This window comes from Megalops cyprinoides, chromosome 12 (assembly GCF_013368585.1).
Source record: "Megalops cyprinoides isolate fMegCyp1 chromosome 12, fMegCyp1.pri, whole genome shotgun sequence".
NCBI lineage: Eukaryota > Metazoa > Chordata > Actinopteri > Elopiformes > Megalopidae > Megalops > Megalops cyprinoides.
The window spans coordinates 4,847,599-4,865,231 of NC_050594.1; the positions used below are offsets into that span (position 1 = coordinate 4,847,599).

The 17,633-nt window shown below is 47.4% G+C and overlaps 1 protein-coding gene across 2 annotated transcripts in view; it reads left to right on the plus strand.

Moving 5' to 3' along the window:
• LOC118786715 (filamin-A-interacting protein 1-like) overlaps positions 1-17,633 on the plus strand; it is a 34,076-nt gene that overhangs the window by 3,390 nt on the left and 13,053 nt on the right. For both annotated transcript variants that reach the window (XM_036541997.1, XM_036541999.1), the window contains exons 2-4: positions 7,578-7,863; positions 10,733-10,906; positions 11,124-11,302. In XM_036541997.1, the coding sequence (XP_036397890.1) occupies positions 7,585-7,863; positions 10,733-10,906; positions 11,124-11,302 (632 nt within the window). In that variant the 5' untranslated portion in view covers positions 7,578-7,584. The remainder of the gene's footprint in view (positions 1-7,577; positions 7,864-10,732; positions 10,907-11,123; positions 11,303-17,633) is intronic.

Consider the following 17,633-nt stretch of genomic DNA (forward strand, 5'->3'; position numbering starts at 1 on the left):
CAGTTGGGTGAGACACAGGGCCCATCGGATACCAGATCGGGTCTGAAACCCAACCTCCTGGTCCTGGCCCGTTTCGGTGGAGCTGGTGAAGTCAGCACTCCCCTGATGACTGTACGATATAGTTTCTGCATCATAATCAAGTCGGCAACAGCTGCAGCTGACACAAGGAATCTCGTCTGTCGCCAGCATGGCTCTTACGTGAGAGGAAATAAAAAAAAGTAAAGCAAATAAAATGACTGGGCTGGGTTAGGGAGGCTCCCAGGTGGCGCGGAGTCCGGCCACCCGCAAATCCCCTGTGTTCTCTCCCCCTCTCTACCACAGATAACAGTGGTTTCCACTTTCCTGTTTTGTACAAACACTGCAGCATATAGGTCACGGCAATAGGAGCCGCCCAAGTCCTCACCAATAACAGTGGACCTATTTCTGTTCTGAAACATGGCTAATCATTTGTCTTCGTCTGTCACTTTCTGAACGCTGTGTCAACAGCCCAGCCCACCCCCATCAAGGTAGCGTCAGGAATGAATTTAAGGCTCTTCTGCAGTTTACATAACTATGATGATCAGGAGTTTGGTTTGTGTTTTCCGTTGAAAACACTTCACTTTTTCCCCACTGACTCTGGCCCTATCTCCTTACATGCAGAAAATTGCAATGATACACTTTTGCCAAGAAACTGACCACCAGATGGATGGTCAAGTGCTTTGAGCCTTACGTAGACGCACTCTGTAAATATCCAAGGCCGTACGACTCAGCTATCTTTAATCTCAGCGAAGCTCCCCTCTCCCTTTCTGAAAGGAAGTGACCTCACAAACATTTCACCGCAGAGGCATGTCGGTCTTGGGCTGCCGGAGAAGCACATCTGGGCAGTGATGTCACCGTTTTGGAACGGTTTCCATAGATTACAGAATAGAGGCTCAGGAGGATAACATAGCACCGTTATCTGTGAAGTTCCTTTCAAAGTTAAAAATAACGTCTCCTGGCCGGCTACCCAAGCCCAGCAGCTGAGAAAGGTTTGTTGTCAGAGTAGAAAAGGTGAACCAAAATAATCTGTAGACCATTAGTAGTTCAGGGGGAGGGGGGGGGGGTGTATTATCTCAAAGGCAAATATAAACAGAACCACAGTGCAAGCTGGCACAAAAACGCTTGGCTCGAGCCGGAGAAAATATCAACAGAAATTTCCAGTTCTGTAAGTGCTTATGTGCCTTTGAAAGGCCTTGTCAGTGAAGCACAGCCATAATAAGAAAAAGAAGCAGAAAGCTGATTTAATGTCTAAGCAGGAAACTTCATATTAAACCAATCAGCCCTTGTTTGGGCAGCTCATAGAACAAACAGCCTGTTCAGACAAAGGAGATTTATTGTTTGTTGGTTGAGAAGCTGTACAGGACACTGCAGCAGCAGCCTCAACGTGTCATCTTTTTATCTTCTTTGCCCAGAAAGTGAAATATCTGGGGAAAAATGATGGGATTGTAATTTGGTTGTCATTTGATTATGAGGTAAATCGTTCTGTCTTCTTGAGGAGAAAAAAAAGACAGTTTAAACTTGACAGTTGACACGAAGTTCCTGATCTGGTGACTTAGCATGCGCTGTATAGCCATGACCTTGTCTCGGCCAGCCTGAACCTTTGAGGTCTATTTATAAATCAACCTGAACTTGTCCTCTGGCTCAGTCTCCACCCCTTTTAAGGTGACATCTAATGATGTCATACTGCCCAAGGAGGCTCGGTGAGGGTCAGGTTTCCTGGTGTACACTATCCTGATGTCTCATGCTGTCAAACAGAGGGGATGCCAGATAAACCTGCAAAGAGCCAGAACTGGGGTTACTTGAAAGCAATGAATTGAGCTCGGGCAATCAAACACTAACAGACATTGTTATAGATATCGGAGAGAGGGGAAAAAGTGAGACCCCCCTACACACCCCAAGATTTAAAAAAAAAAAAAAAAAAAGACATCAGATTTTGGCACTGTGGCCTTTCCTGTGTTTGTGTTTGGAGTGTGCAAGTTGAATGGAATTGTGCCACATGCAACAGGGCTTTTTAATTCAGTGCAAGCGCAACCAGTCATTGGCTGATGAATCCAGTCATTTAGAATGGTGGGGCATGAATCTCGGAGACCAGGAAAGATTGGTAAGCGCACATGCTCTGTAGGCAGATGCCAAATGGCCTGCCTCCCTTCAGAACCCTGTAATTTTATGTCCCGAAGAGGATACTACAAGTTGTAACCTAATCCGGCAAAAATATTCTGCCTCAGCTGAACATGTCAGCATATGAAATATGGTATTAGGTATTAATAGACTCACACCACTATATACAGTAAAATCTACTGTATGATGTTCAAACTGTGTGGACTGTACATATCTGTAGGAGGTATATATGACATAGAGATGTGTATATTACTCGTATTGTGTCTATATTATTTGAAGGGCAGAGAGCCGATGAAGAAAATAGTTTGGAAAATAACCTCTGCTTAGGAAGAGTAAAAACAAATCTCAGCACAAAACCACATGGGCCTAATGCAGTCACAAAAAATGCAGATGCAGAATACAGAACAGCAGTTGCATCACCTGTCTTAACCTAAGGTAATCCGGGGTTAAATCAGATGATGTGACTCTTTCATCCTGACAAATTGCAAAGGCTGAGCAGGAAAAGATAACTTAGTTAAAACCCAATTTGGATGCTGAAATGCAGTGAACCAATTTATCCCCACCTCCCACTAACCCCCCCCACCCCCCCCCCCCCTTGTCCAATGCAGATGTCTGCTGCCCGAGGGAAGAATTTCATTGCGTTTCTTTTTTTGTCAGGCTGAGCACGGGCCTCGCGGCCCGGGCCTGACTTGCGAGGAGGGGTCAGGGGGCTGTCTGGAGCAGCGCTGGCTATAGGCAGAAAATGAGCGATTTGCATGGAGGGCTGTCTCCGGGGCTGCTCAAGGAGAACTGGAAACGCGGATTTCACACTAATTACTTCTGGTAGCGGCAAGGAAAGCGGAGACGCCACAGTAAACAGCCTGCTGCCCTTCTGATCTCTCCCCCAGTCTGAGTAACATCAGTGGAGCTTCACAGTGACAGCAGGCACGGATCCCGATAACGAACCGCATTGCCTGAATTCCTCCTTCTGCTTTTGTTTTTACTGCGTGACGGTGACTGAGAGCTTCTGAACAGATCCGAACTTCAGGCATTTTTCCCTGGTTTTGCTCAGATGTCCTCAAATGTTCTGAGGATAATTGGGTGCGCAAAGCCTCTGAAGTGGGCCTCCCCCCCCTCCCCGTTGCTGTGTAACCCAGCCTGGAGCTCCCTGCGTCAGGTCAGCGCAGACTTCCTCCGCTGTCAGAGTTCTGCTGCGCTCCGCCAGCTTTCTCTTTACCTTATTTAGGCACACGCTTCTCCCTGTGGTCACTGAATCAAGCTTGTTTGGGCATTTCTGAGGGCTGCAGAACTGGGGGAATTCTGGCTGCAGCTGCCACCTGTCAGGACCTCATTTTGCGGCAGTTAACTCAAAGAGCCAGCGACCGAGTGAAATTGGAACCGCTAATTTATGCGGGGGTCATAGATTCATGACCCCTACCAGGGCAGACATGTTGCCCTGAGTTCAGGGCCATTTTTTTCATACGAACACAGCAGCGGTATCGAATCGACAGATCAGTATAGCCAAAGTCACAGTGTTGTTTGTTTGTAATTTGAATTGAAGCGGTTCTTGGAGCTGGATGTATTATGAGTGACGTTAGTGACACGGCTCACTCATCAGCTCCCATGCATTCCCTTTCATTCTCTGTGCCGCTGTTGCTGTTGTGCAGTGATACCAAACGGTGGTCCATCAACACACCATATGTTGAACAGCCAAGTGGACCACCCCACAGGTTAACCGCAGGGATATCTCTGGCCTGTGGCCATTTGCATTTGTATATCACTCCGTAGTTACCAGGGCTATTCTGATTGGTGCAGACCAGTATTTTGTTTCCCAAGTTAGCTCCGCCGTGATGCTGGCCAAGTTGCTATCAATATGTGCCACGTCATGCCTGTCTATAGATGTGAGCCAAAAACAAAGGGCTGTGTGGGGGGGGGACCCTGTTCACACCCAGGGAGAGACACATAGCACAATGTGAGGAAGCTCTGTCAGCCAAACCAGGCCTTTCAGCCCAAAAAACCGACTAATGTCTTGTACTTTTTCAGCTGGGTGGCAGTTCTGCTGGCATCCTATAACTGAGGGGTACAACAACTTAGAAAGAACAGACTGAAATCAGAGCCTGTTTATATGAGGATCACTTATAAACATCAAGTGATGTGTCTCCCTCTTCTCTCCTTGCTTGAGAGAAGCAGTGGGAGAGCCTATAAATATCCAGAGAAATTTCACCATTGGACAGCTGACCCAGCCCTGGGGGGAGGGGGGAGGGGAATCATATCTGGGATCGGAGAGGGGATTGAGTCCATCTTTGGGCTGGGCTTTCCCTTGCCTCACAGAATGCTTGACCTTTAGTACCAGGGTGAGGGCGTTAGTGTTTACTGCTGGGAGCGGGAGGACCAGCTCTGGTGAATTTTATAAAGGCTCACGTTTAAAAATCAGTGCCTCCAGAATCACACTGTCCTCTGAGCTCTTTTACCCAGGAGGACTTACAGAGAGTAAAGTTATGAGTTATGAGTTATTAATGACATTGGTTTTTGTAAATGTGCAAACCCTTGCTTTCAGAAATGATCGTGCCTGATCATTAAAGCCATATTTTGTGGAAAATTGGATGTATGTTTTATTATTGTTTCTGGAGCTGATTCAAAAGAAGACCTGAGAGAAAGTTTTAAACAGTTTAGAAGGTGGTAAGATCTTGAGCAGTGTGTACAGTGATGAATTGGGTCTAGAGGTTTGAATCCCTGGTGGTGCACTGCCCTTGTTCTTACCCAAACCTAATTGCGTCAGTAAATACCCAGCTGTACAAATGGACTTTATATGGGAAATATGATGCATAGGTCACTATGGAGCCTTGGATAAGGTTGTTTACCATGTGAATATTATTATTATTATTAACAGCATATTCAAGGGCGCTTAGACTAGTGTGTCCCACAGTTCAATGATTCTCTGTGGATGTTTCTCACTATCGTGACTGAACTCTGTGTCATGTTGTTAAAATTAAAATTTAAACCAGCGGAACGCACCTCCCAAAGGGACTGTATGATGAAAGGAAACAGTTATTAACATTGCAGAAGTATAAAAATATGTTTAATTAAACTGTGTTGATGGGACAGGGGGATAATTGATTGTCTTGGAGTTGAGAGAGAGTAGAACGTTTGGGAGCAGCCAAAGTGTAAAGAAGAAAGTAGCAAAGGGTTCTAGTCAATGCTGCTTTGTCAATGCAGCCAAGAGTGAGGTCACATGATACAAACCTGTCAACCCTGTAATATCTAACGTTTTTCATGTTCAGATAACAGAACACATGAAAGGTGCTCTTTTTTTGCAGTGTTGTAAAAATGTCAACCAACCAAACAAAATGTTTACAAGTTTTATTGTCAATAACAGACTACTATCTTCTTTTAAAGCGGAATCAGAACACAAAGACATGTATTCAATTTACCAATTAGCCAAATAACCTGGTTAATTAAGGAGACAGAGGGAACGAGATGATAATCACGCTTCACACAAAAAGGGAGCCACCCTGGTCTTGATCGTGCAGTGATAGGGTAATAGGACAGTCCTTCCTTAAAGCAGTTTGCACAAACGAGACTAAAGCCTGGAGCGGGAAGCTACTACTCTTTCTGTAGAGGTACAGTCGGAACCATGAGCCATGGGTCACAGCCTCTGATGCTCGAGCAGCAGATTTCGACCGCTCGCATGAAATACGTGGGGGCTTTCCATTAGCGGTCCACTCTGGGAGGTCAGCGTCGCTATCGGGATACTGTGGAATGCAGCCCTGGGGTATCGGTTCCAGCGGTTCAAAGACTCGATAAGGTCGTGCGCCATTTGAGACATTTGATGTTTTGGAACTGGTTGGTTCTTTTCTTCTGAAGAAGCTGGAAAATTTGCAAGATACACATTGAGACAAGAAGGCTGGAATTCAATAGCCTTTACTTCGCTCTGATTAGAGTTCCACGGAGCAATATTTAAGAGCAAAACAAATATTTATTCTGGTTGTAATTAGCTGGAGCCGAAACCTCCGGTGAGCCATGAGACAAACCCATGCATCAAACGCATGGTCATTGCTGAAGCTCAGCTGAATTTCTGTCTGATATTTTACTCATTATCCCTCTTGTTTGCCTTGGGTTTGAGCGATCACAGTTGCTATAGATGTTTATGGTCCCTGTGCTGTGAATTTTGGCTCTGGGTTTTTTAAAAGTTCCAGAGAGTGCTCTGAGACCCGTGCTTGCAGCCAGTGTGGGGTCAAACACCTAATCGTACTGACTAATCTTTGTCACGAGAGCCAGGCCATTGAAGGAAAAAAACAACAATGTACAACATATTTTTTGAACATATTCAGAGCTGTGTAAGGTATGAGTCAGAGGTCAAAGGTCGCATGAGATCGCAGGGGAGGCAGAGTGGATTTCCCTGCTGATCTGTAAGTCATTAAAAGTCCTGAAGTCATGCTCAAATGTGGGAGAGATTACAATGAGAGCACTCTGTCACTGTCAGAGAGCAGTGTGGTTTGCATTCATCACGACTCTCTCAGCGAGGAGGAGTTCTTTATCCTAACCCCTCAGAGATCTTTAAAGCGAGTGTGATGAGCCACAGAGTGCACTTCACGAATGCTTGACCGGCTATTTCTGAGCAGAATGTTAACACAAAATGCCTCGATGAAGAGTTGACCTCAGAGCCCATGAAAGCTGTGTAATAGATTATTACAGTGAGGTTTTTTATAACAAGGGTTTTTATAGAGCCCTGGTCTTTCTTTCTGATATATTCTGTAAATGATATATGAATTATTAACTAATTAATTATTAAAATACCCTCCACCACCACCACCAACGAAGAGGGAAAGCCGTTTTATGTGTGGAGAGGTGATGCGTTTTGGGAGGCACCATTGACAGTAATGGGAAGCGACTTTAATTTTCTTTAAACCATGTGAAAATTGCTCCATTGATGCTTTACCCTTCCTTCTGCATTTGGATGCAAATAACCATTTGCCATTTTGCCATTGTCGAATATCTGCGACGCGAGTATGTAACTCTACAAATGCAGCTTTTGAATGTCAGCTTTCCGTCTGGTACTTCTCACTGACAGTTAATCGTGTAAGTGGATACCAGATAATGGAGACCTCATCCATGGTGCTGAAATGAAGTGCAATCACTTGAGTTTTGTATCCCTCAGCTAATCCAGCCATTAGCCGTCTGTGTGTAATATGTCAGCCTGGCTGACAGGCACCATGCTGTCCCGTGCTATCCTTGACCGCCTTGCGCCATTCGGCCGCTGTAAATGTTTTTGTTGTGCTTTGTGGCCGTAAGCGGATAGCTTCGGTTTGTGGCCACGGCCTCGTGAACGAAAGGGGACTGCGTCCGCATTTGGCAGGAGGTTGTGAGACGGATATATCCGTGGCCATGACTCATTTAAACTTTTTAAAACGGCCTGCGATAAACAGCACTGACTCGCCCTGCCTTTGCGTTTATCTGCGCAGGTAAAGCATGAGGTCCAAGAGCAGCGAGGCAGAGAACCCGGCCAATGTGCAGTCAGGCACCCCCCAGCCGACCAATGGCGTCAGCGAGGAAGAGGGCGGCAACCTCCAGGGCTCCAAGAAGAGGAAGGCTAACCCTCGGCAGGAAAAAGATGGTGAGACGGCGGTTTCTGGAACTGTGAAACGGTACCAGAAATCCCCCGGGACCAAGAGCCAAAAAAAGGGATTCATGGATCTGTCCAAGAAGGAGCTCCTGCAGCTGCTGGGTGTTATGGAGGGGGAGATTCAGGTAAGAGTCAACACTGTGACCTCGGATTTAAGAGTAACACCACATTAAAACTCGCATTATGCAGTAATGGGCTGTTTTCTGTGTTTAGCTCTGATGCTGCTATAATGTCCACAAACAAAAGACAGTGTTGATGAGCACACTGTTCAGTTCTGTTTGAAGATAAGCATTTTTTGAACGTGTGTAACTGACTTTTCCCAGCAGAGGGCGCCACTGAAAACAATAATCACAACGTATCATTTGTTGTTGCAGAGTTTGACAGACACCAGAAATATGGTGCAACCACACTATTAAAAGACAAGAATATTCTATGTCTGTTGGGAATGCACTTTTCACAGATGAAAGATTAAGAACATTTAATTATTTTAAATATCTGTAAATTTGTAGATTTGTAAATAGTATTGTATAATATAAATTGACCATTGAAAGGGCTCCATCTTCTCTGGGTTGTTGGTTGCTGGCCTAGTGCTTACTCTGTTGATTGGACCCCAGGCTGGCAAAGAGCCTGCTGGTCTACGGTCACACCCCTCAGAGATCCTCACCAGCCATCACTGACCCCTGCCCTCTCACGCTTACTCTGGGGTACTTCCTCTTTAGAGCCCAGGGCGGAGATGGAACCAATGTGCACTGACACAGTCGAATCGGCCAGTTGTTTTTTTTCACAGAGATGCCAACCCCAAGGGAAAAGGCGAGGCTGTTAGAGCTTCTCTCCAGCCTCTGGGTGGGCCCTCCCAGTAGCTGTACCACCCAGAGTTTTCCATTCGGCCATTTACACGGTTCCCGTCGTTAACTGACTCGCCTCCCGGGGACAGTGCTGTTGTATTTGATAACCATTTCATCATTCTAACCCAATCAGTAAATCAGTCTCAACAGGGGAAAATGGCGTTAGCAATTTGGAAAGTCACTGCACTAGCCACGGCAGGGTTTTTGTGGGAAATGCAACTCCTTTTTTCTTTAGCTGTTTACAACACTGTAATGAGTGTAGCTTCTTTTGTTTTGGTCTGAATTTATGAACAGTGCCTTTGGCCTCCACTTGGGGGAGCCATTAATCTTAGGAATTAGAATTTATAGAACACAGTTGTAATCTTGATGTGATTAAAGTCACTGAGCAGATATACATTCTCTGGTACGTGAATTCTCCATACGTATCTTGTGAGATTATGTCGAAGAAGTTCATACAGTTTATATTTATAATAGGGATATAATTTACATTTATAGTATATAAAGTAAATCCTTTAACTGCTTACTGTTTCACGGAAAATGCTTTCATATATTCTTTATGTTAGTGTTTATTTTGGGACACGTTTAATTTTTTCTTCAATGGATTTGCAATGTGCATGTCTGAATCTTGGAACCATTGATGGGGTCCTAAAAACATGAGGCAAATACAAATCATAATAATCCAATCTGAAATTGTGTCCACAATGGTGACAGGATCTCTGATTTATTGCTACGACTAACCTGTTATTTGTTAATGTATATAGCCTTCAGCAACATTTACTGTGGATTTTGTGTTTGTTTCATAGGGTTTGGACCCAGTAAAGGTTTAACAACAGCTGCAGTCATCATAAAAATCATCAGTTTACTTTAAAAGAATTGATGGCTTGATGGATATCAGACTATCCTGAAGTTCAGGATGGTCAAGTACATTGGGTGTTTGGTGTTCGCTTGTGTTCAGAGGCAAAGAAACAGGGCCTTCCCCTTCTTAGTGACAAAGAAACTCCATCTAGTGGTGAATGCTGGAACTAGCACAAACTTTTGTTTACAGTTAAATTTTTAAAGTTAACTGTAATTGTCCTTATTGGAAATGCCATTACAGTATGGGTTTTGATTATTCATACTGTGAAAAATCATGATTACATCAGATAAGCATATTTTCTAGTTGGGAGATAGTGAGATATTAGAGAGATATCAGAATTCCATGGGCATTAAAGCTGACTTATAGCTTAATTTCACAGTTGCAATCCCAAATCTGTTTGTCTGTTGTTGGTCATCAGGACACAGCAACACTTGCAAGCGATATAAACTCTAAACTAAAATAATTGCTCCTACCTTGGATATACCAGCTTAAACAATAAGCTTTATAATCGTAACTTTAATTTGGTGCTTAAATCACTATACTCTATATTGTTTAAAGCATTTGCAGTTTATCACTCATATTTTGCAATATGCTTGATGAAGCGTGGATTTATGCACGGTGAACGCTTTGTGTAGCTGTAATGTCATTCACATGTAGCGATTATTAATATGTTATGTATGTGTTATGAAGTGCAGATAATGTAAAGAATTACCCCAAAGTATCACAGTGGAAATGACAAACCATCTATCCACTACTGAAACCCACATTGTAAACACTGTAGAAATGAACATAGCAGTCACTGCAGAAACCGGAAACACTGTAAGAATGCACAGCACAAAACATGGTTGACACTGCAGAAACCACAAGCATCACGGCCCTGTCTGTGAACACAATGCAAACTTCCAACATGACTGCTGCTGTAAAAACTGCTAACGCTGTAGCAGGTGCATACACTGTAAGAAAGGGGAGAGTTTGGATTGCTGTCTCTTTAAGGCCCCAACCCTGAGAACACATCCTCACCCTGAGACACTCTGGGCCCTGGTCTGTCTTTGTACTACATTTTGTCATTTTGCAAATGCTCTTATCCAGAGCAACTTACATAGGTTACAATAGTTCATTTTACACGTTACCCATTTTTACAGCTGGATATTTACTGAGGCAATTTTGGATTGAGTACCTTGCCCAGGGGTACAGCAGCAGCGCCCCAGTGGGGAACCGAACCGGCAACCTTCTGGTTACAAGCCCTGCTCCTTACCGCTACACCGCACTGACCCTCTGTGCCCTGCCCCACAGGCCCGCGAGGACATTATCCACATTCTGAAGTCGGAGCGCGCCCGACCCGAGACCCTGGAGGCCCACTACGGCTCGGCTGTCCCAGACAAGGCCCTCCGAGCCCTGCACCGGGACAGCCTCCTGACCCACTCCTCTTCCCTGGGGGAGGACGTGTACGAAAAGCCCATGGCAGAGGTGAGCGACACGAAACCCTCCCCCCCTCAGGGACCTCGGTAGTTAGGAAGCATACAAAAGACACATCTGAGGGCCCAAGAGGATCATGGGTAGTTTTTTGGATATAGGTGAATGTTTGGTGCGCTGGTGTGCCCAGTAAGTGTGAGGCGTGACCCAGCCGGGGGCACTGATGCGGAGGTCTCTCCCCCTGCCCCCCTGTCCTCCTGCCCCCCATCAGCTGGACCGGTTAGAGGACAAGCACCGTGAGACGTACCGGCGCATGCTGGAGCAGCTCCTCCTGGCGGAGAAGTGCCACCGCCGCACCGTCAACGAGCTGGACAGCGAGAAGCGCAAGCACGTGGACTACATGAACAAGAGCGACGACTTCACCAACCTGCTGGAGCAGGAGAGGGAGAGGTGAGGGGAGCGTGTGCAGTCTGACTGCAGCCCGGGGAGAGGGAGAGAGAGAGACGGAGAGAGAGAGAGAGAGAGGGAGGGAGAGAGAGAGAGGGAGGGAGGGAGAGAGAGAGAGAGAGACGGAGAGAGGGAGAGGGAGAGAGAGAAAGAGAGGGAGAGAGAGGGAGAGAGAGGGAGAGAGGGAGAGAGAGAGACGGAGGAAGGGAGAGAGAGAGGGAGAGGGAGAGGGAGGGAGAGAGAGGGAGAGGGAGGGAGAGAGAGGGAGAGGGAGGGAGAGAGTCTGACTGCAGCCCGGAGAGAGGGAGAGAGGGAGGGAGGGAGAGAGAAAGAGAGGGAGAGAGGGAGAGAGAGAGGGAGAGGGAGAGAGAGGGAGAGAGAGGGAGAGGGAGGGAGAGAGAGGGAGGGGGAGAGAGGGAGAGGTGAGGGGAGCGTGTGCAGTCTGACTGCAGCCCGGAGAGAGGGAGAGAGGGAGAGAGGGAGGGAGGGAGAGGGAGAGAGGGAGAGGGAGGGAGGGAGAAGGAGAGAGGGAGAGAGAGGGAGAGAGAGAGAAAGAGAGGGGGAGAGCGAGAGAGAGAGAGGGGGAGAGGGAGGGGGAGAGGGAGAGAGAGAGAGGGGGAGAGAGAGGGAGAGGTGAGGGGAGCGTGCGCAGTCTGACTGCAGCCCGGGGAGAGAGAGGGAGAGGGAGAGAGAGAGACGGAGGGAGAGAGAGAGGGAGGGAGGGAGAGAGAGACGGAGGGAGGGAGAGAGAGGGAGGGAGGGAGAGAGAGACGGAGGGAGGGAGAGAGAGGGAGAGCACTGTCTCACTCTACCCTGAACAGAGGGAGAGATATAGTGTAAAAAGGAGTGAAAAAACACAAAGAGTAAAGTGTAGAGTAAATTAACTTTTACATGACGTCACACATTTGTTACTGTTATTTACTACACCAGTCCAAGGATTTAGAAAACCTACTGTAAGAAAAGAGTAGAGAAAAATATTTCACTTATGAGTGTATTAAGTAATAGCAAAGAGTAACATTAACTGCTTTGACAATAAGTTTGAATGCAATATGAAGACAGTAGTCTGTTCTGACCTGTGTATTTCCTATGTTGCCTCATTATATGTGACAGTTATGAACACACACACTCTTGTATTTTCCTGGGTTTTCCAGTGGATAAAAGACAATCTGTCCCTAGATAATTGGAACACTAATTACCACATGGGGGGGATTGGGGGGTACAAGGGCAGTGCGATGACATCACTCACATGACATCACCCAGGGGTCAAGGGGCAGGGGTCGTCCCCGTGACCATGATGTAGAGCTTCCTGAACTGAGACAGACAAAAGGGCGTGACAGAGAGGGGGTGGAGTTGGGGACACTCCAAACAGAAGCATGCTGTGTAGAACCACATGCAATGAACCACTCAAAGCTCTCCTGATGGGCCTCGTTGGCAAGGGTTAATTAGACTCGGCTAATTGGATAGAATCAGGCAGGGACACATTTCACCTCTCCCAGCCTTGCTGTGCTACCACACTAAAGACCCTGTTGTCAACATGGAAACCCTGTGCAGGCCAGGACAAGCTGGTTCTGATGAGCAGATCACTCTTGTATTGGTAGCTCTTATAAACAGAATGCTGCCACATACTATAGTCCTCAGTATGATAAATCGCTTCATTTATTCTACCAGTCATCTTACAATTACACCTGGCATGACAAAGACACAAAGGTATTGATTGCCTTTGCTAGAGACTTTTATCAGATAACATTCTGCTTGTTGTCTGGCTGTCTGGCTGTCTGGTTAGTTGACACCCTCATTCAGGGTAAATTTGACATGTTCTTTCACACAGCTGAATATTTATTGAAGCTATCCGTTACTCAAGCAAGCAACAGTACTGTCCAGGGATCACAAGCCTCCACTGAGTAATCTAGCCACTCCATCACTGATGCAGGTACACTTGAGCTGGTATGCTAACTGTACAGCTCCACTGTCAGGGCCTGAAAACAGGCCAGAGCAGAGACACACGGCCCTGCTGCTGATGTCACCGCTCCTCATCTGATAAGATCCTCGCTGTGGGGGATCGCTGTCGGGGCGCCCGCATATCGAGGTTCCGCCGTGACGCCCCCTCCACGGGAGCCCCCACTCTTGCGTCATGTCTCCGCACCCGAGGGGTGACGTCTGGCCTGGTCCGTTTGCCAGGCTGTGGGGCTGCCAATGGATTCAGACCACGGCAGGGTGGAAATCGGCACACAGCGTGACGGAAATCATGGCAAGCTGGTCAAACGTGCAGAGGGGAAAAGATCGCGGGGCGAAAGTGGGCTGGTGTGGAGGGTAGCGAGGGATACAGTGGAATGTGAATGTATTTTGTGTTTTCTTTTAAAGCCCAATGAAACAGCCCATGGGTGTGGAGGGCAGCAAAGGATACACGTCTCTCTCACGCTTGTGTGCATTCGCAGGTCCTGTATTTGAGAGCACTGTGTGCGCTAAGAAACATATATGATCTTATCTTTTCAAATGACTTTAATTATTGTGATCGCGTGAAAGAAATGCACCTTCAGCAGTATTTGAGTCCCTGGGAGTAAATCTGATATGGTTTTATGAAGTTTAGAAGTACTGTGTAAAGGGGAAATATGTTTTATTCATTTTTAATTGATGTGTCTACTGGATACACCTCTAACGCCTTTGTGGTTTGTGCTGAAATTCAAATGCATTTTGTGCTGAAATTTAATACAAAATCTGAAGGTAAACTGTCAGTTCTGAGAACTGAGATCTCTGTGTGTATGTGTGTGTGTGTGTGTGTGTGTGTGAGCGCGCGTGTGCGCTTGTGTTTGTGTGTGTGTGTGTTTGTGCTTGTGCGCTTGTGTGTGGTTGTGTGTGTGCACGTGCGTGTGTGTGTTTGCGTACAGTATGTGCTTGATTTCCACATTTGTCGGGGAACAGGGCTGGGTTCACATGAACGTGCTGTGTTAAATGGCTGCTGGCCGCATTAACCCCGGGGTTTTTACACGGGGCGCAGTCTCCCTCCGCAGCGGCCATGTTCAGGTTGCGCTCGGGTTGCGCTCGGCCTGTGTGGGTTGGGAGATGACGAGCGGCCGAGGTCACCGAGGTCTCCGCCACCCTCACGCTCTCGCCCGCGAGTTCGGGAGAGGAGAAACAGCTGCGTGTGGCGAGCCGTAAAACCTCCAGCCCCGCCGCGCAGACGATCCGCACGCCGTCACTTTAGCAGAGTCTGTGTCATTCTGCGCTGCTCTGCGGGACGCGTGGGGCAGGTAGATCCCTCTCCGAATCAATACGGTACGGTGGGGGACAGGGGAGGGCAGCCATTACTCCAAATCTGTGGAGAGGAGCCAGCTCGGAGCCCCTACACATCCCGTTCCAGCGACGCCTCGCTGATCCCGTCTGCAAACGTCTCAAAGTCCGCGGCGGTTTCACGGTCTGCTGACAGCGCCGTGGCGATGACAGCCCATGACCTCACTGATTGCTTTAATTACATTTTAAGCGGCCCGTCTGGGAAACGCTAACACTTTAACCCGACAGCTATGAATTCGGTTTATACCCCTCAATTTAGGTTTTACGAGGATGACATTTACAGGAAAATGCGTGAGCTGAAAGATTGTTGCACCACGACGACGACAACAACATTGGACTCATCCTGAAAATGTACGACCTCGACACGTTCAACAAAATTCCTCACAAAATTAAGGTTATTACCGAGCAGCCCGCATTTCAAGACTAAGAGAACCAGGTCTGAAATGAACGTGAGAGAGGCTAACTGGGTCTGGTAAAAATTTATCCCACTTACAGGGCACCTGAGGCCGCTCTTTAAAAACACGGTCAGTAGCCTTACAGTCACTGGGCACAGTGCACCTCTGAGTGGAATTTAAAATGAATGAAAACATTTTCCAGAGGGCAGTAAGCGTTTCAGAATGAACCTTCGGGAAAGTGCTCTGTTGGACATTATAAACCATTTAAATTGCCTTTATAAATGCTAGGTATGTCCAACAAAAGATTCTCATGGTTTTCTCACAGACCTCCCCTGCGCAGAACATCGACCTGGCGAATGGCACGCTCTCTTTCAGCGCTCAGTGATAACGCATTCCTGCGCCCTGCAGTCATCCCGCGTCCCCACGCTGTCTGGCCTCGCTCGCCGTGATGTCACAATGGGCCCCAATCACCTGCGGCGGAGGGGAAGGCACACGGTCCCCTCCGCCGAGACAAAAGGACCCCCTTGTTTGCAGTTATCCTCGGGTCGGGGCAACGGGGAGACGTTTATCTCTCTCTTTCTCTCTACCCTCACCCCCCTTTCTCTCAGGTCACGGCGGAGACGTTCTGAAGCACCCAGTGCGGTGGTGCTGACGTGAATACACCCCCGGACTTTCTACAGACATCAGTCAGACTCTACCTGTTGAGTTACACGTTTGACAGTTGTCTTTACCAAGCTGGCAGGGATTTTTTTATTGCCAGTCGGGTTGTTTGTATGTCAATGGGAGTAAATGCTTAACTGGCAGGGAGAGGCAGAGTTAGTTATCACATCTATCGCATATTTGTACATTTCAAATTCTTGTATGATTTTTTTTTCTTTCTTCCAGCAAGATTTACTCAGTCATCAGCCCCCCTCCAGATTACTTACGCTGGAAGGGATTTAAGGAAAAATGTTTCACCCTCAGCTTTTCTCCGTTAGTAAAGGTTTAGGGTCACTGACTGAAAACCGCAGCTTACCCAGAAGTGGGTCCTGCAGTCCGCTGTGGCGGGAAGCCAGCGAGCTGACAGGCGGCCTCTCTCTCCGGCTGCTGATGGCCCTCTTTCAGCAGCACGGCTGTGAGCGGGCGGGAACGATTCAGGTGTTATCGGAGCGCTTGTTTTCGTTAAGGAGGACGATTTATAACACCGTGTTTTGATAAGTGTGGGGTTTGTTTTGCGGTGCTTGACAAATATGCTGCCATGATGAACAGGTGGCCTCAGAACCATTCCACAGCGAGGGGGGTGGCTGAGATATGCCCGCTTTTTTCTTGCTTTTCAGACATTTTAAAGTTATTTTAAAATATTATGGATTGAGGGTATTTATGACTACCCTACCATAAATAAAAACCCTCCTGGAATGTGGCAGGGAGTAAGCTCCCGCAGAAACGTACCCAGGTCCATCTCTTGTTTGTGTAACCCTTTGCTGACCACGGGCCGAAACATGCTGCCGGTTTCTCTTGGAAGGATCACATCCAGTCTAATATGGGGGACCCACTGGAGATTTAGATTCACAGTTCTTTCTTTAGCTATTGATCAACTTAGGAAACAGAGACACTCTTTAAAAAAATGTTATTAAAATATAAATTTGTTTTAATTATGTTTCAAGTCTGAAAGATCCCCTCAAACAACCAAGACAATTAACTGAGAAGGTCAGAGAGATTTACTGGACTTTTTGTGGTATGTGCTTGATAGCTTGGTTATAGCTGGATTGAATCAGGCCTTTATTATCACTCCAGGGACTAGGACTTTCCCTGCAGGAAACCCAGACCTGCACCACAGAGAGGCCATTTAAGGACACTCATCTGTCAGTTAGTGCAACGGATGGGCTTCTCTGTGCTGTAATTCCCCCCCCCCCCCCCCCCCCCCCCCCCACACCCCACCCCGATCAGGGAGGGACCCAGACTGTCTAAAGGTCAGGCGTCACCTCGGGATGCGGGACGCCCCTCGTTGACTCGTAAAGACGATGAGATCACGCCTCAGGCATGGCTTCACTCAGCACTGTGCTTGCAGGTGGCGAGGGCAGGCAGAGGTGGACGCGGGCGTTGGCGTTGGAGTGCCACATTCCAGCGGGAGAGAGAGCTGTTCTCTGGGTTAAGCCGTGCTGCACTTTAGACACCAGTCCTGGCCAAGCGCAGCGCCAGGAGAAAATACAGAGGAGTTTTTCATATATATATAATATAAGGAATATAAGGAGACAACTGGGGGTGCACTGAGGTCCGTCTGGGGGTGCAGTGCACCCCTAAGCACCCCCATAGTGCCGGGCCTGGTCCAGGCAGAGGGACTGGGTAGCCTCCCTGTTACTGAAATTCTGCCTGTGCAGAAACCTGAAAGCAATGCCCCTGCAGCTCCAAGGTGACGCAAGGAGACGGATAGGAGATCGCGGTACCGAGGCACAGCAGAGCTTGCCCTTCGGAGAGGAAAAATGACCCATGACCCATCCCACCCATGACACACAGCACACCTCATCATGGACAGAGTCTGGAACTCTGAGGGGAACATGTGGCATTTTTGAGGATGTCATGCAAAGCCACACTACCCACATCCCTGGTGCTTTTCAAACGCCACCCTTCCACAGCCAAGTCAACGCAAACACACAGCTGGAATGAAGCATCCT